This window comes from Calonectris borealis, chromosome 8, assembly GCF_964195595.1.
Source record: "Calonectris borealis chromosome 8, bCalBor7.hap1.2, whole genome shotgun sequence".
In the NCBI taxonomy this organism is placed as follows: Eukaryota; Metazoa; Chordata; class Aves; order Procellariiformes; family Procellariidae; genus Calonectris; species Calonectris borealis.
Genome location: NC_134319.1, coordinates 31,998,202 through 32,013,994, shown reverse-complemented (window position 1 = coordinate 32,013,994; position 15,793 = coordinate 31,998,202). Strand labels below are relative to the sequence as shown.

General features: G+C 53.4%; 1 protein-coding gene across 3 annotated transcripts; it reads right to left on the bottom strand.

The window, feature by feature from the left end:
* Positions 1-6,109: 6,109 nt before the first annotated feature.
* Positions 6,110-14,435, bottom strand: TOR1AIP2 (torsin 1A interacting protein 2). Of its 3 annotated transcripts, none has more exons than XM_075156855.1 (6): positions 14,259-14,435; positions 13,083-13,665; positions 11,057-11,359; positions 10,589-10,909; positions 10,015-10,179; positions 6,110-9,179 (listed from the first exon to the last, which is right to left on the bottom strand). In XM_075156855.1, the coding sequence occupies exons 2-6, from the start codon at positions 13,114-13,116 to the stop codon at positions 8,413-8,415; spliced, it is 1,590 nt and encodes a 529-aa protein (XP_075012956.1). In that variant the 5' UTR covers positions 13,117-13,665; positions 14,259-14,435; the 3' UTR covers positions 6,110-8,412. The 3 variants fall into 3 exon arrangements, with proteins under 3 accessions (XP_075012956.1, XP_075012955.1, XP_075012957.1); XM_075156854.1 differs by having other exon boundaries at positions 13,083-13,265; XM_075156856.1 differs by having other exon boundaries at positions 10,081-10,179; positions 13,083-13,265.
* Between the last annotated feature and the right edge of the window lie 1,358 nt (positions 14,436-15,793).

Genomic DNA, 15,793 nt, shown 5'->3' with positions numbered 1-15,793 from the left:
CCGCGCAGGCCCGGGGCGGCCGGGACCGGCGCCGCCAGCTCGGAGCGCCCCTCCTGGCCCCGGCCCCGGCCCCGCCGCGGCTCCCTGAGGGGAGGGAAGGAAGGAGGGAGAGAGGGGAGGCTCCGCCGCCGCGGGCCCACCCGCCGCCGCTTACCTTAGCGCCGAGGGGGGCGGCGGCGGCGCTGAGGAGGAGGAGGAGGAGGAGGCGGAGGCGGCGGGGAGCGGCGGCCATGCCGCGCTGCTGCTGCTGCTGCAGCCGCCGCGGAGGAGGCGGCGAGGCGGCGCGGCGGCCCACCAGCGGCGGTAGCAGGAGCAGCCGCCGCCGGAGCGCGGGCCGGCATGGCTGAGGGAGTTAATGACTTTACAACCTGCCGGGTGGCGGGCGGCGACCCGCGGCGCGGCCGCTCGGCGGGGGCTGGGGCTGGGCTGGACTGGGGGGGGGGGCGGCCGCTCCTCAGGTCCCGCCGCCCCGGGGCTCGGCCCCGCGTCCCGCCTGCGAGCTGTGGGGCAGGGGCGGGCAGCCTGAGCCTGCCCCCTCCTACCGCCCTGCCGGCGGCCGGTCCCAGCGCCCGGCCCTTCCTGAATTTCTCTCACCGCTTTTTGGAGCTGGTTCGCAGCCCCCGCAGCGTCCCGTGAGGCAGCGAGCAGTCCCGGCTGTGCCACCCGCGGTCTCGGACACCCGCGCTGCCCCCTGCCCCACGCAAACCCCTCGCTCCTAAGCGAAGCCCTCCGTTCCCTTCCTCCTGCACAAAAAGCATTCATCTTTCCCGCCCTTTCCGGGCAAGCTCTTGCTTCTTAGTGCTGTCCTGGAGGGCCCCGTGTGCTCCGTGCTGGGCAGGGTGGGAGGGAAACATCACCCGTGGAGAGCTGCTGGTGTGGTAGGTGACTCACGCCCGCATGGCGAGCGGGCGAGCCTGGTGACCTGGTCCTCACTACGAGGACGCAGTTGCCCGGAGGCCCCTGTTCTCAGCCAGGGTTTGTTAAGTCACATGCCAAAGCCCAGCCTAAGTCTCACGTGAAAGTTGTTCTCCAGCACCTCAGTGCGTGCGTCCTGTCTTTATGCTGTAACTCCAAAAAGCACACTGCAAAATCAGAGCGCTTGAACCTACTCGCAGCAGTCTGCTCTCTGCTTGAGGCCTTCTCAGAAGATACAATGGCACCTCGGAAGCCCCCATAAGCTCTCTGAGACCTTCCAGGCTCAAGAAATCTGTCGATCCCCGTCTCCAGGTGCTGCTTTCAGGCCGGCACGCTGAGATAGTCAACTGTGCAAGTTAAGAGGAATGAATTTGCTTGCTGGTACCTTCGCCCCTCCTTTCTGGATCGCCCCTTGCTGTGCTTGTGATCAGAAGGCAGCCCTTGGCGAGATGCTGCGAGCCGGGGACAGAGGCTGTGCAAAAATGGCATCAGGTGTTCCCAGCCCGGGGCGGGAGTCTGGGGAGCAGCGGTTTCTGCCTGCCAGATGTGCTGTCCTTAGTGTGGGAAGGTGATCCGAGTCCTCCGTGCTGAAACCTCCGTGCTGAAACGTGCTGGAGGGTTTCAGCCTCCAGGTGGAGGGAGGGGAGAGGAATGATGGAGGGGTGTCAGCAGGGGGGAGCGACTGGGGACTCCAGATCAAAGCTGTTTGCTAGCAGGCAGGGGGCAAGGGGAGGAGGGGGCGATCTGCTTCTGACCCATCCAGAGAAAATAGGGTGAGGAGCGATGACAAATAACACGCTTGCGCCATGAGCTGCCTTCTACAAAGGCAAGGGGGAAAAAAAGCTTCAGAGTCAATTCTTGGCTTTCCTGCCCCGCTGCAGCCCTGCGTAATGTTCTTCTGGAGCCAGCTCCTGCCCTGCAGATAAGCAAAGCTGCGGAGAGGCACGCAGGTGCGGGAGAGGCTGTGCATAAGAAGAAAAGGGGGGGCTGGCTCCAGCTGAGCGAGGGAGTCGGTAGCAGTGCGGGTCTCACACGAGTTCCAGGGTGCCTGACCTTCTTCAGCCCCCCTCAAAACCAGTGGCTGAGCAAGAGCCCTGGGAGACAGAAGCAGGCTGTTGAGTGCCACTCGGTGCAGAGAAGATTTGGGGAGGGGGGATCTGCATGTGAGGCGCTAAGGGAGCGTGACGGGGCAAATCCAGGTGGCCTGCGATGCCCCCCCCTCCAGGGCCCCTCTGTGGCCCCTCTTTCCTGACCTTTCTTGCTAGTCCTGCTGTCATCCCACAAGCACAACTCCCGAACCTCATCTGGTCACAGGGGTGATGCAAGTGCGGTGTGGGAGGCAGCAAGACAATGTTAAAATGCTGCTTGCCATTTTACATCCTGAGTTTAAGCAGTGTGATTGTTTTCTTGATGTTCAGAGGAGATTTTGAATACTCTCAATCAATGTGGGAGCAAGGGTATAGGATTTAAAGGTTCCCCCATAATCTTGAGACCCCCCCCCAGGTAACCAGTGTATGGAAGGGTTTGATAGTGCCATTGAACTGATTGATACATTTAAAAGCTTGCTAATAAAACTACCAACAAGCTTCCAGTCTTGTAATCGTTTGTAATCCACCTCTCCCAACTTGTATTTTTTTTTTCCTACTGTCTTTATTTAGACCATAAAGTAAAGTTGCCACTTTCTAACTGGGCCAACTGGTTCTGCTTGGGCTGTATTACGTGTGTGAGCAGGCTGAGCTCTGCACGTGCAGCAGCCCTTTGTGGGTTTGCATTCAGCCCTACCATTACAAGGGGCTTTTCCCCAGTTGCTTCCCAGTTTCATGTGCCCTGTTAACAGAAGGTAGGTCTGTATTACCACCAGGGAATGTTTAGAAGGTTCACAAAGGTTGAGGATCTCTTCTTTATTAGCACCCAAGACCAGGACCGCGTGGTTTCATCCTAACAGTCTCTCCATAACCAGAATTGAGCTGGGACCAGCCAACGTGTTTCGTTGTAGGTGCCAGCCAAATTCGGATGCGTGGGCTGCTTAGGGGCGACGATTCACACTCATCCCCTGCCCTCTGGAAGTCACCTAGGATTTCAACCCCTTGTCTCATTGAATTGGGAACAGCCAACTGTTTCTCTGAAAAGCTTCCAAACACAGTCAGGAGGGCAATCTAAGGGCATTGCCTCCGGTGAGGAGGACCGGTGTTTGTGGCTGCTGTTGTAGCAGGTCCTGCAGGACTGGAATAGACCATCCTCTAACATGACCTGAAGGGATTTATTCTGCTCACAACTCACTCGCAGATGTCACAGATGGAAGCCGTCTTCCCGTGGGGAAAGTCCTGGGATCATAATTATAGAGGCTGAGAGTTTAGAAAAATGCATGTGAGAGACTGGCCTGGAGTGTAAAGGTCTTTGGACACCTCTTTATTTCTCTGTGTGTGTGCATTCCGCCTGCTGACCAAGCTGCTGGAGGGAGCCCGTCTTTGATAGCAGTCTTGCAGGACATTGCACTGGGTTTTTATCCCATCCCTCTGGCCAAACAGTCCCAGTACCTCAGTTGGCTTTACCTGGTGCTTGCCCCAGCATAGATGCTCCCCAGGAGCAGAAACAACATCTGGACTTTGCTCTCTCTGTGAGGAGGATCCTGTGGGGTCCAAGGCTCCGCTCTGCAGATGCAAACTCTGACCAGGGAAATGGCCGGTCCTTCTGAGCAGCTCCAAGAGTTCAGCTCCGTTAACATTGAGAAAACAGTGGCTTCATTCAGCTCAAGCTGTAATTGTGGGAAGAGGCCAGGTCTGCTCCTCCATGGAGATCACCATGACCTGAAACTGCTTCCCAGAGAAGTCTAAGTGGTCCCTGGGCTGCTGGGGCAGAGGATGGAGCAGACCTCAAAGGAGGTATGGTGCGGGGAGGCTGTTTCCATCCTTCGTGTCGAGCTATGCTGCTGCCTCTGCTCTGGCTCTGGGAGGATCCCTGGCTCTCGAGTGCCCTCGCGAGGGATCTGCAGAGCCCTCTCCTCGGAGCGAGCATAACTCTGCAGTCCGGCCAGAGCAGGGAGAGGCCAGCGGGAGGTCTGCTTATGAATTTGCTCCCTCCCTGTGCTGGGAACACACTTGCAAGCTGTATTCTTCGAGCCTTTTCATTGCAGGCTCTTGGATCCGCGTCCTACAGGCTGAGGCCAAGCTCCTTTGTGCAATTCATTGTACGGCTGCTTCCTCTGGAGAGGCAACGGGGGGAAATAAAAAAAAAAAAGTCTTAAGCTCCCAGTAGCTGCAAATCTGTCTTACAATGGAAGTTTTGTAGGCTTAAAAGCGATCCCCGAGGGACCAGCCCTGCGGCAGCAGAGCCTGCCCATGCGTGGAGCTACAGGAGGTTTAAGCTGCGGACAAGTTCCCAGAGGTTAAAGCTCAACAGGAGAAACGTGGCTCAGCTGGGTTCGCTACCTGTCTCTTCGCGTCCTGCCTTCTTCCAGCTTTAGTCCGTGCTGGTGCAAAGGGGTAAAAAGAGTTGTGGCACGATGTGCCTGTCGCGGGGACAGGGATGCTGCAGGCAGAGCAGGGCGGGGTGCCAAGCCTGTGCAGTGCCAGCTGGGCCACTCGCCTTTAAACGCTGGGGATGACGAGTTTATGTCAGCTTGCAAGGCAGCGGCACGCTCACATGTATAATCGGCGCTAATTTTGTGGCGGAGCAGTCCAGACTGGCCTTCCAGAACTGGTTTTGCTGCTCAGCTGAGCTGCTATGTAATTTTCAAGGCAATTTTTAGGGTCCTTGAGCACCTTCCCTGCAGAACTACTGCTGCAGAGAGCAGGACTCCAAAAAAAAAAAAGGAAAGATAGTTGGGGAGGGGAATGCATTGTTTAATAGGCCAAGTAGAATAAGAATAATTTTTTTTTTTTTTTTGTAAATGAGGAATTGAAAAAGAATTTAGTTTTAGCATTGATGTAACAGCAGACAACTGATAAGCTCCAGCCAAATCCATGGCCTTGCTCTGCTTGGGCAATGTGTGTTTGTGCAGGAAGAGATGCTCCCGGAGAGATTATGAAGTAGGTGCATGGGGGACAGCTGAAGGGAAGAGCTGCCCTTAGTGCGGGTGGATGCAGTGCCCAGGAGCAATAAATTCATTTACCCCAGATGGTGCAGAGCTGGACCATGTCCTGCTCCGTCCTGGTCTTGCGCTGACCTGTGGCAGCCGCCGGAGAGCCGGTGGGGAGGGGGAGCTTTAGTTCCTCCGGAGCTGCCGCGAGTGCATCCGCTCTCGGCTGTGCCCCATGTCCTCTGCATCACCCGGCGGTCTCCCTCTGCACGTGCTGCACCCACGCCAGCACCCTGCCCCGGGGAAGCAGAGGCCGGAGCGCAGCGTTTCTGAATTAACTCACAGTCTGGGAAGAAGAAGGGAACCCGAATCCCTGGCTGGGAGAAACCAGCTGGAGAACCTTGCTGGGGGTCCCGCCGCTCCCCCCCGAAGTGACCCCAGGACCAGTCCCGTGGGGGTGCGGGAGGAAGGGGAGGGTGTGGAAATGCTGTGGCTCGGCACGGCGGGTGGGAAGGTCGGCCTCGCGCCTCTGCGTCGGCATCTCTCCCTTTCGGGGAAGCGCTGCTCGGCCATTTCAGGGACTCGCAGGAGGCTCTTGCTTGGTCCATGTTAAAGATCTTTTCTCTGAATGGGCCGCAGATTTAGCCCCAAAGTTTACGGAGAGGTGCAGTCACTGCTGAGCAGCCTCTGGGCTTCTCTCTGTTTAGGCCAGAGCTGGGCAGAATAATTCACCACAAACATATAAGCTTGTGTGTGCTGAGGTGGTGTGACATTGGGTGGAACTGATCTGATCAAGGGTGTTGAAAGGAGAAATATTTGCTTTCTGTATTTCTAAAATATTTCAGTTGGCAGTGGATTTCCGTTTAATTATTAAGTATTACGTATAGTATGCACTATGTTTCAGCCTGGGTTGAATTCAGCAGCTGTTTGGGCGTCTGTTTTTAGTTTTGCCTTCGTTGAAAAAGCTGCAAATGTTTGCCCCAAACAACTGAGAAAAAGGTTGCTTGGAGTTTTTCCAGAAAAAGCAAATATTCACTTTGTTTGCACAACTACAACCCTGACCTAAATAAAACTTAGTCCAATACGATGATCTCTTTTGCTTAATGAACTGAAAAGAGCTAGAAAATAAAAAAAAACCAGAATAAGACTCCAGTCTCACTTCGAAGACTTTGCTGGTTTCTTTCACAATCTCATTATTTATTTTTAAATAGAAGTCTTGTTTTAGAAGCAAGCAGGTATTTTGTCTTTAAAGGGTCATAAAAATATCTCTGTATTAGAACACTCGGGTGGATGACGCTTACAGCGATGTGCCCAAGCAGCGTGCAGTTGCCATTGCATACCTTGGCTATGCATTACAAACACAGTACATAAAACTGAGAGCAAGATAACGTTAAAATACCGATTTCCCTCAAGATATTGAGATAACATGATTAATGCTCTGCTGGTTCTTACATCAACACCCATACTGAACCCTGCAGAACAGAAACAGTGTTTTCTGTTACCAAAGTAGTGTATAGCAATAAAAAGGAGGGAGGGGAGGAAGCAACCCGTATCTTGTACAAAACCATGCCCTGGGCTGCCCTGCTGATGCTGGGCTTCAGCAGGTAATTCTCACATCTAGAGTGTTTGTCACGGTTAAAACCCCCGCGGTCTTGTCTTCATGTGCCCAACCAACCAACAAGTCTGTTCTTTGGTTAGAACATGAACAAATAACCCCTTCCTCTTCACTTTGTCCCCTCCTCCAAGTTAATGGCCACAAATCTCCTGAGACAGGTCAAGGCACGCGGCAGGAGGAAAGAAGAGACAGGCTGTGGTTTTAGGGTGCAGGGCTGTGCCTCCGCTGAGCCGTCGGTGGGGCAGATCAGCAAGGCACTGTCGGCAGGAGACCCAACCAGCTGCTGTAAGGAGCACTCAGATGCGCTGCTTGTAAAAACACTGTAGTGTTCTCCTTTTGCACCTTGTTCGGATACAGAGCCCGGCTCTGCAAGGCCCCAGTCTGTGCGGCTTATATGGATATAAGCCATGCTCTGCTACCGCTGCTTCTTCTCCGGCAGGCAGCACCGCAGGCACAAGGGGCTGACACCTGGGGCTGGCTGTTGGGTTATGATAAATGCTGTAACCCACACCTCCCCCCCAGGTGTTCCCCGAGTTGGCCGCTCTGCCCCAGAGCGTCTGCAGAAACGCAGCGTGCAGGGGCACCACAGTGTTTCCAGGACTCGGCTTTCTCTTCCTGGGATGCAGAAGGGGAGGCACGGTAAGAAACCAACCTGCTTTGTTGAGGATTTTTAGTGTTAACGCCAGAGATTTTGTCTTTATCAGCTAATCCCAGCTCTGTTCCTAGTTGCTCTAGCGTATGCCAGAGCACCAGCTGCCTGGCAGGGAGGCAAATGTACCTTTGGAGGGCAAGGACCTGGTGTGCTGCCCTACGTGGTTTGGAATAAATATCAATGTTAACATCTACATTCATCAATAAAAGTTAGCTGGGGAGAGGCAGGCAGACGGCTCCCTGCCCTACACACAGATCAGAGATCCAGGTGAAGAGCAATCTATCGTGTAGGACCAAAGCTGATGCATCAGCCCAAAGAGATAGTCACAGCCTTGCGGTGGCAAAGGGATCAAGAGTGGTCTTTTTTTTTAAAGAGGTAGCATTAAGTTAAACTGTATTACTCATTCTTTCACCTGTGCGATCCCTTGAGGCTTCACCCTATCAGAGAGACAGTAAGGTGGTTTCTGTTTCATTGCTCTCTGTCTTCGGAACTTATTCTCTGGCATACGGGATCCCCCCCGCTTTAGTGCAGTGTTTAAATGCTGACAACCTGAAATTTCTTGTAATTGATGTTTAGGGGATTTCTGAATTGCAGGTTTGTTTGAACATCCTATATTTAGGATCTTTGCTGGGTGTCATTCAGTCTCTGCAAGCGGGACTCTGTCAGGACTGACTGGTCAAACCCTTGACTAGCAAACTGGTTTTCTTTTTGAAGCATGCCTTCAAAATGTTGGGCTTTGGGGAATTTGACTTTCCTGTGTTCCAGCAGCTCTCTGCAAAGAGAGAGAAACTTTCTAGGTAAAGTACACTGTGAGACTCATGTACAGGACAGTAGCAAACTGAGGGGCAGGAAGAAATGAAAGAGCTACTGAACTGAAGTATCTTTCTGGCACAATAGTTGGGTACATTATTTGTGTATTTCCTGATAGAAACTCTACCTGCAAAGTCCTGTTTTCCCTCCTGCCTCCCCCCACTGCAATTAGCAGTCTAAAATATCCGCTCTTCCCATCTGCCAGAAGGAAGCGTGTGATCTATCACCTCCAGGACTCAGCTGGCCAAATGGCCTAGATCAACTTCTACCTGTCCAACTCTTCTCACAGGAAGGTACGGGAAACAAACCGAAGAGAAATAGCACTGGTTGTGCCTCCACCTGCACCAGAGTCAACCAGAACCATCTTTCCAACCCTTCCTGGGACTCTGGCAGCCTTTGTCCCTAGGGTTTGGTGTGGACATGGCAGCCTCCCTTCTCGATGGTCTGCACCGGGTGGATTGGTAGGACCAGGTGGGAGATGCGGCTCCACAGCCCACTCAGCTTGTCGGAGTCCATGTGGTCGTAGGAGCTGGGGGTCCTGGTGTTGGTGAACTTGGCCCAGAGAAAGTCACGGACCTTCTCTTCCACCTGCTGGAGGTTGATGTGGGTCTCCAGCATCTCCTCCTCCAGCAGCACGGTCAGCAGCAGGGCCACGTCCTTGAAAGCAGCACTTGCGTGGTCACAGTATTTGTAGAAGATGAGGGTGGCCCCCGCCGGCAGCAACTCAAAGCGGTGTATCACCGCAGCACGGCCCCCAGCCTGGAAAGCTGAGCTCAGCTCTGAGTCCACCTCCAGCTTGGCCTCATCGCTCTGGAGCCTGGATTTATCCGTGCCATCGATCTGGACCGTGCTGGCATGCAGGGCAGCCGAGTAGGTGTCAGCCACACGGGCGCTAAGGCATCGCAAGGTCCGCTCACCTTTGCGGGCGGCCGTGAAGATGATGATGGCCGGCTGCGTGTGGTGGGACGCGTTGAGGTGCTTCTGCAGGAACTTGCGCCCGCGAAGCCACAGCTGGGGACTCTGCCCTGGAAACCTGTCTGGCAGCTGGTTGAACTGGGACAGAAAGGCCTCCACTGTGGGGTTCTTGGGGGCTTGCTGGGACTTGGAGGTCGGGTTGCCGAAGCAGAATATGCAGAAGCCGAGCAATACAAGGCTCACGATGACAAGCCCTGTTCAACAACGGAGAGACCCGAGACAGGGAACAGAAGTCAGTCCCAAGTGACCTGCAGCAATATGCTGAAAAGCAGCTACAAGGGCTCTTTTTCCCCTTCCAGACCTTGCCCACTACCCCAGGAAAGTGGTTCAGGTTGGCACGCTCTCTGGGGGCCCAGGAATGGTGAAGAGGCTGCTTGCCCCATGCTGTGAGACCCATGCCCCTACACGCCAGCCAGGGAGAACTACAGCTCCAGAGATGGAGGCAAGGCTACAGCTTTGTTGTCGCAATGCAAAATTTCCTGAGGAAATTGCAGCTGGCCACAAGCTTTCTTCTCCCCCCTCCGCTCTGTTTTCTTTAAGGTTTGCGGCTTTTCGGAGCACCTACCTCCACGTATGGAGGCATCTGACCCAGCTAAGGTGTCCTGTTCACTGCCTTCCTCCTATGCTGGCTGAACAAAGGCTACCATGCTTCTGCCCAGAAAAGGAGGACAGCGAGGTCCAGACACAACTGCTTGCATCCCTTTCCATGGCAAAGCAGGGTTTCTTTCTATCAGGAGAAATGCGTGGTGCAGATCAGCATCACGGTTCCTGCTTGGGGCCCCACAACACAGAGGGGGAGAGGGAAAGGGGACCATCAGCGTAGGAGCCTCAGACCTCCCAGGACATGCCAGGGTAGTCCCAGCATGCTGAACACCATGTGCCTGCTTTTGAGGCTGGAGAGCTGGAGGGAAAGCTGCTACTATAGGCTCAAACTGAGCCTATTTTTAAGGGAATGGTTTTTCCCTCAAACGCTTAGAAAAGGCTATGAAAGGTCCTGAGAGAGAAGAAGAATTGAATGTGCTTCATTACTTGTTCCTGGAGGATCAGTGCCTTCTGGTCGATGAGTAACACACAAGGCAAGCTTCTTTTCCTCACCTTTCAGCAAGAGGGACTCTTTGGCCTTCTCCTGGTCTGTGTTTTGGGTGGTGACGTTCTGCAAGCAGGAGTGAGCCTCTGGCTTTGGGGCTGTGTGCCCTACAGTAAGAGAAAGAAATGTGCCACTCAGTGGGGAGGGAACAGGTAAGTTGGGCTGTAGTAAGAAAAGCAACAGAGCTGCCAGGAGCTTCCAGCTGAGGGAAAGAGTTAGAAGTGAATACTGCTTTGGGTTAATACTGCTTTGAGTCTTGAATCCCGCTGCTTTTGGGGCAGGGGAAGGAGAAAGATGATGCAGAGTGCAGCGTGGTTTCATGCCTTTCAAAGCAGGACAGTAGCCAAAGGAGAGAGAAAGAGAGAAGCCAGTTAATTTCTTATACCTTCTTTCCTGCTCAACTCCGGAAAACTGGCAACGGGCACTAAAGAGCTCACCATACCATTTTTCTAATGCCTATGGAAAGTGTAGGCATGTGCACGGTGGAAGGGCAGCAGCGTGCAGCCACCAGCTCACCTTTGGTCCCATGTCTGTTCCTTAACGTGCCTTGGGATCCGCTCTCCTGTGTTTCTTGCTCTAGGTGCTCTTCTGGCTCCTGATCTAGGAGAGGGGCACTGGTACTCTTCTCTGCCAAGAGGCCCTTGGTGACATCTTCTGTGGCAGTCACATCCAAATGTGTCATTTTACTGTCAGAGCTCAGTGACTGGCTTCTTGATGAAGCATCTTCCTCTGCTGTGTAGGAGCTTTCACGTTGCTTGCTTGTCTCCTGGTCCTCCCGTGTTTCCTGGTGGACAGGGCTGTCTCCTTTGCTGTCCATTTTATCGTGGGCCAGCCTGGCTGTAGGGAATAAAATTCGCAGACCTATGCTTAGTCTCCTTCAGCAGAAGAACCAACAACCCTTCCTCCAGTTCTGCCTCTTCTAAGCAAAGGCCCAGGTTATCAGCATTTTGGAAATGATGTACACACGGAAGGGGAGAGACTCACCTTCATCCAAGACATCTTCTTCCTGGGATCTTTCTGAGACACCATCTCTGTTCTTCCCAGACTCTTCCAGTGATACTTCGGTTTCCTGGGGAACCTTCTCCTCTACTGTGGGGTCAGCTGAATCTGACAGTGCCATCTCGCCTCCATCAGCAGTTGGTGGTTTACACACCAAAGAGTCCTCCTCTGGTTTGCAGGAGGTCTCAGGCCACCTGCTTGTCACTTGCTGCTCAAGTGTTTCTTGGGTGGGCTCTTGGTGCACAGGATGCTCTGCTGCGCTCTCCACCTCATCTTGGGCTGGCCCAGCTGTTGGGATCAGAGTTCACAAGCTCAGCTAGCCGTACAGGAGTCACAAATACCCAGTGCTTTACCACCACCCTGCAAAACTCCCAGTTCTTGCATTTCCGAAATGTCTACCCCCAGTGAGATGGGGGAGAGAACAGGGTGACCAAAAGTGAGAAAACTCATGGGTTGAGATCAAGACAGTTGAATAGGTGAAGAAAATGGGGGGGAATCAAGCGATGCGAAGGCAATCGCTCACCACCTCCTACAAGCTGACTGATGCCAGGGCAGCCTCCGAGCAATGGCCACCTTGGAAGCCAGCCCCCTCTCCCTTTCTTCCTGTACCCCAGTTTTTGTTGCTGAGCGCGATGTTCTACTGTATGCAATACGCCTTTGCCCACCTTGGGTCCCTGCCCAATCTTCTGCCCACCCCAGATTATTTGCTTGGCGGGGGGGAGAGGGGGGAAAAAGAGAAAGCCTTGACGCTGTGCCAGCACTGTTCAGCAATAGCCAAAACACTGCTGTGTTATCAACACTTTTTTTTTTTAAAAAACCACAAATCCAAAACACAGCACTGTACAGGCTGCTATAAGGAAAGTTAATTCAATCCCAGCCTATGTCCCATGCTGTTCTTTGTGGGGTGGGCAGGCAATTCTTTCATTAAGTGGTAGGATATGTTACCACATCTTCCACAGATAGTGGGTTTTCCTAGGTTGGTAAATTAAGATTTGAAGCATTTCTAAGGCTGTTGTTGAGTAGTGGCCAGAACAGTTATGCCAATCCACTTCAAGTATCTGTCTGAACGTAAACGTTAGCTCTGCTTGTGCTCCTTCTCTGCTCCTGTTCTGGGGCTGCTCTCCCAAAGAGCTATGGCAACGTATAATTAAAAGCAAACACTGGAGCATAATTCAATAGAGAAATTCGGAGGCTGAACATACGCGTTTGCAACATATTTTGAATCTTACAAAACCAAACAGTGCAGCTCAAATTTCAGGCACTATTTGTGAAAAATTGCTTATGAATGATCAAGCACTACAACGACATAGAAACGATTATGCTAAAATTAGAATAAAGACTCTGATAAAAATGGCAAGGAACTCCCTACTAGTTTGAAAGCAGAAAAAAAGCTACACTTAGAGCAGTGCAAAAGGACAGCATGCTGTCCTTTGGAGCATGATTTTTACATTCCTTGTTGCTGAGTATTACGGGAACACTTCTGACCGCCTAGGACAGATCTGAGCTGGTTATAGGATCACAGGATCACTGAAATGCTCACATGTAGTAGTCATAACAAGGCACCCAGAGAATGTAAGTACACGGTAGAAACTGAAATACAAGCAACCTGGAGGTATCCTGCTATTCAAGTTGGGCACAAACAATACTCCTTGCCCTGCCCCTTCCAGCGGTTTCCCATCCATAGGTGGTGGAAAACTGTCTTATTATTTAAGCATCTGTAGATGCAGGGATGCAGGGAAGAAAGCTCTCCCAATCCGGAGCTCCATCTTTACCCTTCCTTGTGCTGCCATCCTGGACACAGAGTCTAAAGCTGTTGCAGATGGGAATCCAAAACTGAAAGTAACTTGTTAATCTTTCACCCTTCAAAAAAAGATAGCAATTTGCTTTTCTTGACCTGGAAAGGAGAGGATTATTTTTTATTTTTATTTTGCTTAGGTTTCCCTTGTCACTGTTGAAATCTTCTTGCAAAGGGTTTTTCCTAGTAGATGGAGTAAGCATAGGATTCACTTACCTCCAGACAGATCGATGCTTGGATTCTCTTCCATTTTCTTTCTCCTCTGGAGCTCTGCCTTCTGCAGCGTTTTGTTTCACTTTCTCCTTCGGTCATAAGGAGATGTATCTCCCTGCAGTTCAAGCCCCCTCACAGACACCATCCCGCCTTGGCCTCAGGAATTGCGACTAAACGCCCATAAACCTGATAAGCACAAACACAGCAGCAGTGATTCATGGTGGAGAAGGAGGCTCCTCCCTCCATGCTTACTAAGGTGGTGCAAAAATGGAGGGATGTCACCGATAACCGTGAACCTTCAGCCCTGTGAGCTGTTTTGGTTCCTGGCAGGCTACAAGCAGTCCTAGGGCTAACACAAACCACAAGTTGTCTTGGGACAGGCCGGTGGGGTGAGGCACCGGTTTCTCATCCAGATGGACTTGGATGGACTCGGCTGTGCTCTGAGATGGCAGGGCTGGAGGCTGGGGCTCGATGGGCTCCCCGTGTACTTTTGGGCACCTGGTATCTCACAGCCAGGTTGACACGGAGCAACGAGCCTGCTCCACCTTACCTTCCTGCCTCCGGCGTGTCGGATCAGGAGACGGTGCTGCTGGAAGGCAAAGCCGCTGAGAGAAACACTGCCCGGCCCCTGTGCAGCAGCGTTACCCCCACCCGACCCCGCACCCATCCGAGGGGGCCGAGCAGTGCCCTGGCTGGGTGTTGTGAACCTGGAGCTGCAGCCTGACTCTCCTACACCCCCCCCAGCAATACTTCCCCCTCTGCTAAAGCGATTTGGGACCAGACGGACGCGTAGGACAGAGCTAGGCTCGCCGGTGTGACCTCAGAAAGTTGATGGCTTCCACGAGCACAACGCCTGCCCGCGGAAAACTAGGCGGCATGGAAAACTCCCGAGAAACTTTCCCTGCTGCAGAGACGTTGGTGCAGATTTCCGTACAAAAATCTCAAGCTCAGCCTTCACAGCAGCTCTTCTAGCGTAGGGGGGCACCTTCCCCCACCCGCACTGTCTCTACAGCTGAGTTTTCTTGCTAAATACAAGATTTGGAGGAGGGGGGGTGCATAATTGCTGCTCTCCGCCGCCCGGCTCTCATCCCTCCCCTCCCTGGGCCGTTCCCGCTGGTGACGCTCTGGCAGAAGAAGGAAGTCAGAGGAACAAAGTAGCTCGCGGAGTCGGACGCTTACCCAGGCTTGGAGGTTTGGAGCCGGTAGGGGCGGCGAAGTGAAGCAAAGGGGCAGCAAGAGGAGGCCAGCGCTGGCCCCTCCGCTTGCCCTTCCCAGAGGCCCTTTGGCTCTGCCGGTGGCAGGACAGCCCGTGCCCCCAACACGCACCCTTAATCCTCCGCTGTCAACGTGACAGTGAACTCTGCCCTTCCACGGGTGCCCGGCAGGCTGCTGGGAGGTGTAGTTTTCTTTCCCTCCTTCTCGCCAAAGGCAGACGGCTTTTCCCCAGTGAACAGCAGTCGTTCTCGGGAGCGTTCAGGAAACGATAACTTCTTTTTTGGCTGTGTTTCTGAAACTCTGCAGTCGTGCAGTTTCCTTCAGGCAGACTGGATGACTGGTGGCTTCCTGTGTCAAGTAACAGCGTTGCAGATTTAAACAACTAAATGACGGTGAGGAGGGAACCGTTTTGAGAGGCGATTTATGAAGATGGAAAGTACCACAAGAAAAACAACCTGAATACATAGCCAGCAAACCCCAGACTCTTGAAATGTCCCGTTGTGCAAGTGCAGGCAGACTGGGGAGCTGCGGGCTGTGAAATGGAGTGTCTTTAGCATCAGCCTGGAGGGCAAGGGATGGGGAGCCCCCCCAGTGCTCCCCTTCCAGCATGCTCCAGAGACTGCAACAGGCAGAAGGTCAGGGAGGGCGTGTGTAGCTGCTCCTGGCCTCATTTGGGCACTGGTTTTCCAAAAAATGATGCTATGCCTTGCATAGCACAGGGGACAGGTATGGTCCAACCCCCTACCCTATTCCCCCCAGCCCAGGACACATGCCCCAGGGAAAGGCATCAGCGCAAGGAGCAGCAGCGCAGAGACTGCAGCCCCCCTGGAAGTCAGCTTGCAGCCTTCCCGCTAACATCCCCAGAGGAGCCCAGCGGCAAACGGCTGAGACAAAGCACGGGGAAAGGCACCTGAAATGGTGCCCATAGGGAAGAGAGACTAAATGGCTGGGACTCCTCAATTTGGAGAGCAGAAGGCTGAAGGGGGGATTTGACTGATGTGGAGCTGTTGTTCACCCAATCCCTCAATACTAGGACTTGAGACACTTGTAAAACAGGTAGGAGGTCGGGTCCAGGTGGGCAGAAAAAAGTACTTCTTTATGCTGCGTGCAGGAAACTTCTGGACCTTTCTGGCACAGGGGCCACAGAAGCAGAGTGTCAGAAGGTTCAAAAGAGGATGAGTCTCATTTGTGGACAGTAGATCCATAAACAGTTAGTACAGGACCGGGCAGGGCTGCACCCGGCCATGGGAGATGCCATTTAGGTGAAGCGCACGATCCCAGCCCCATCCCCATCTTATGCTCCCGCAGCCCCCAGCACTGTCCCACTGGGGCTGCTAAAGCCGAAAGGGGCTGCGTGTGCCGCCCCGTTTGTGCCCCCCTGGGCAGGACTGCTTCCTCTCTGTCTCTCCCCAGGCCTCCACGAGCTGCGCCCTGCTCTATGGCCAACTTTGCGTCTGTCCCTTGACCCTATTGTAACCGCTGTTACAAGACACGTGTGT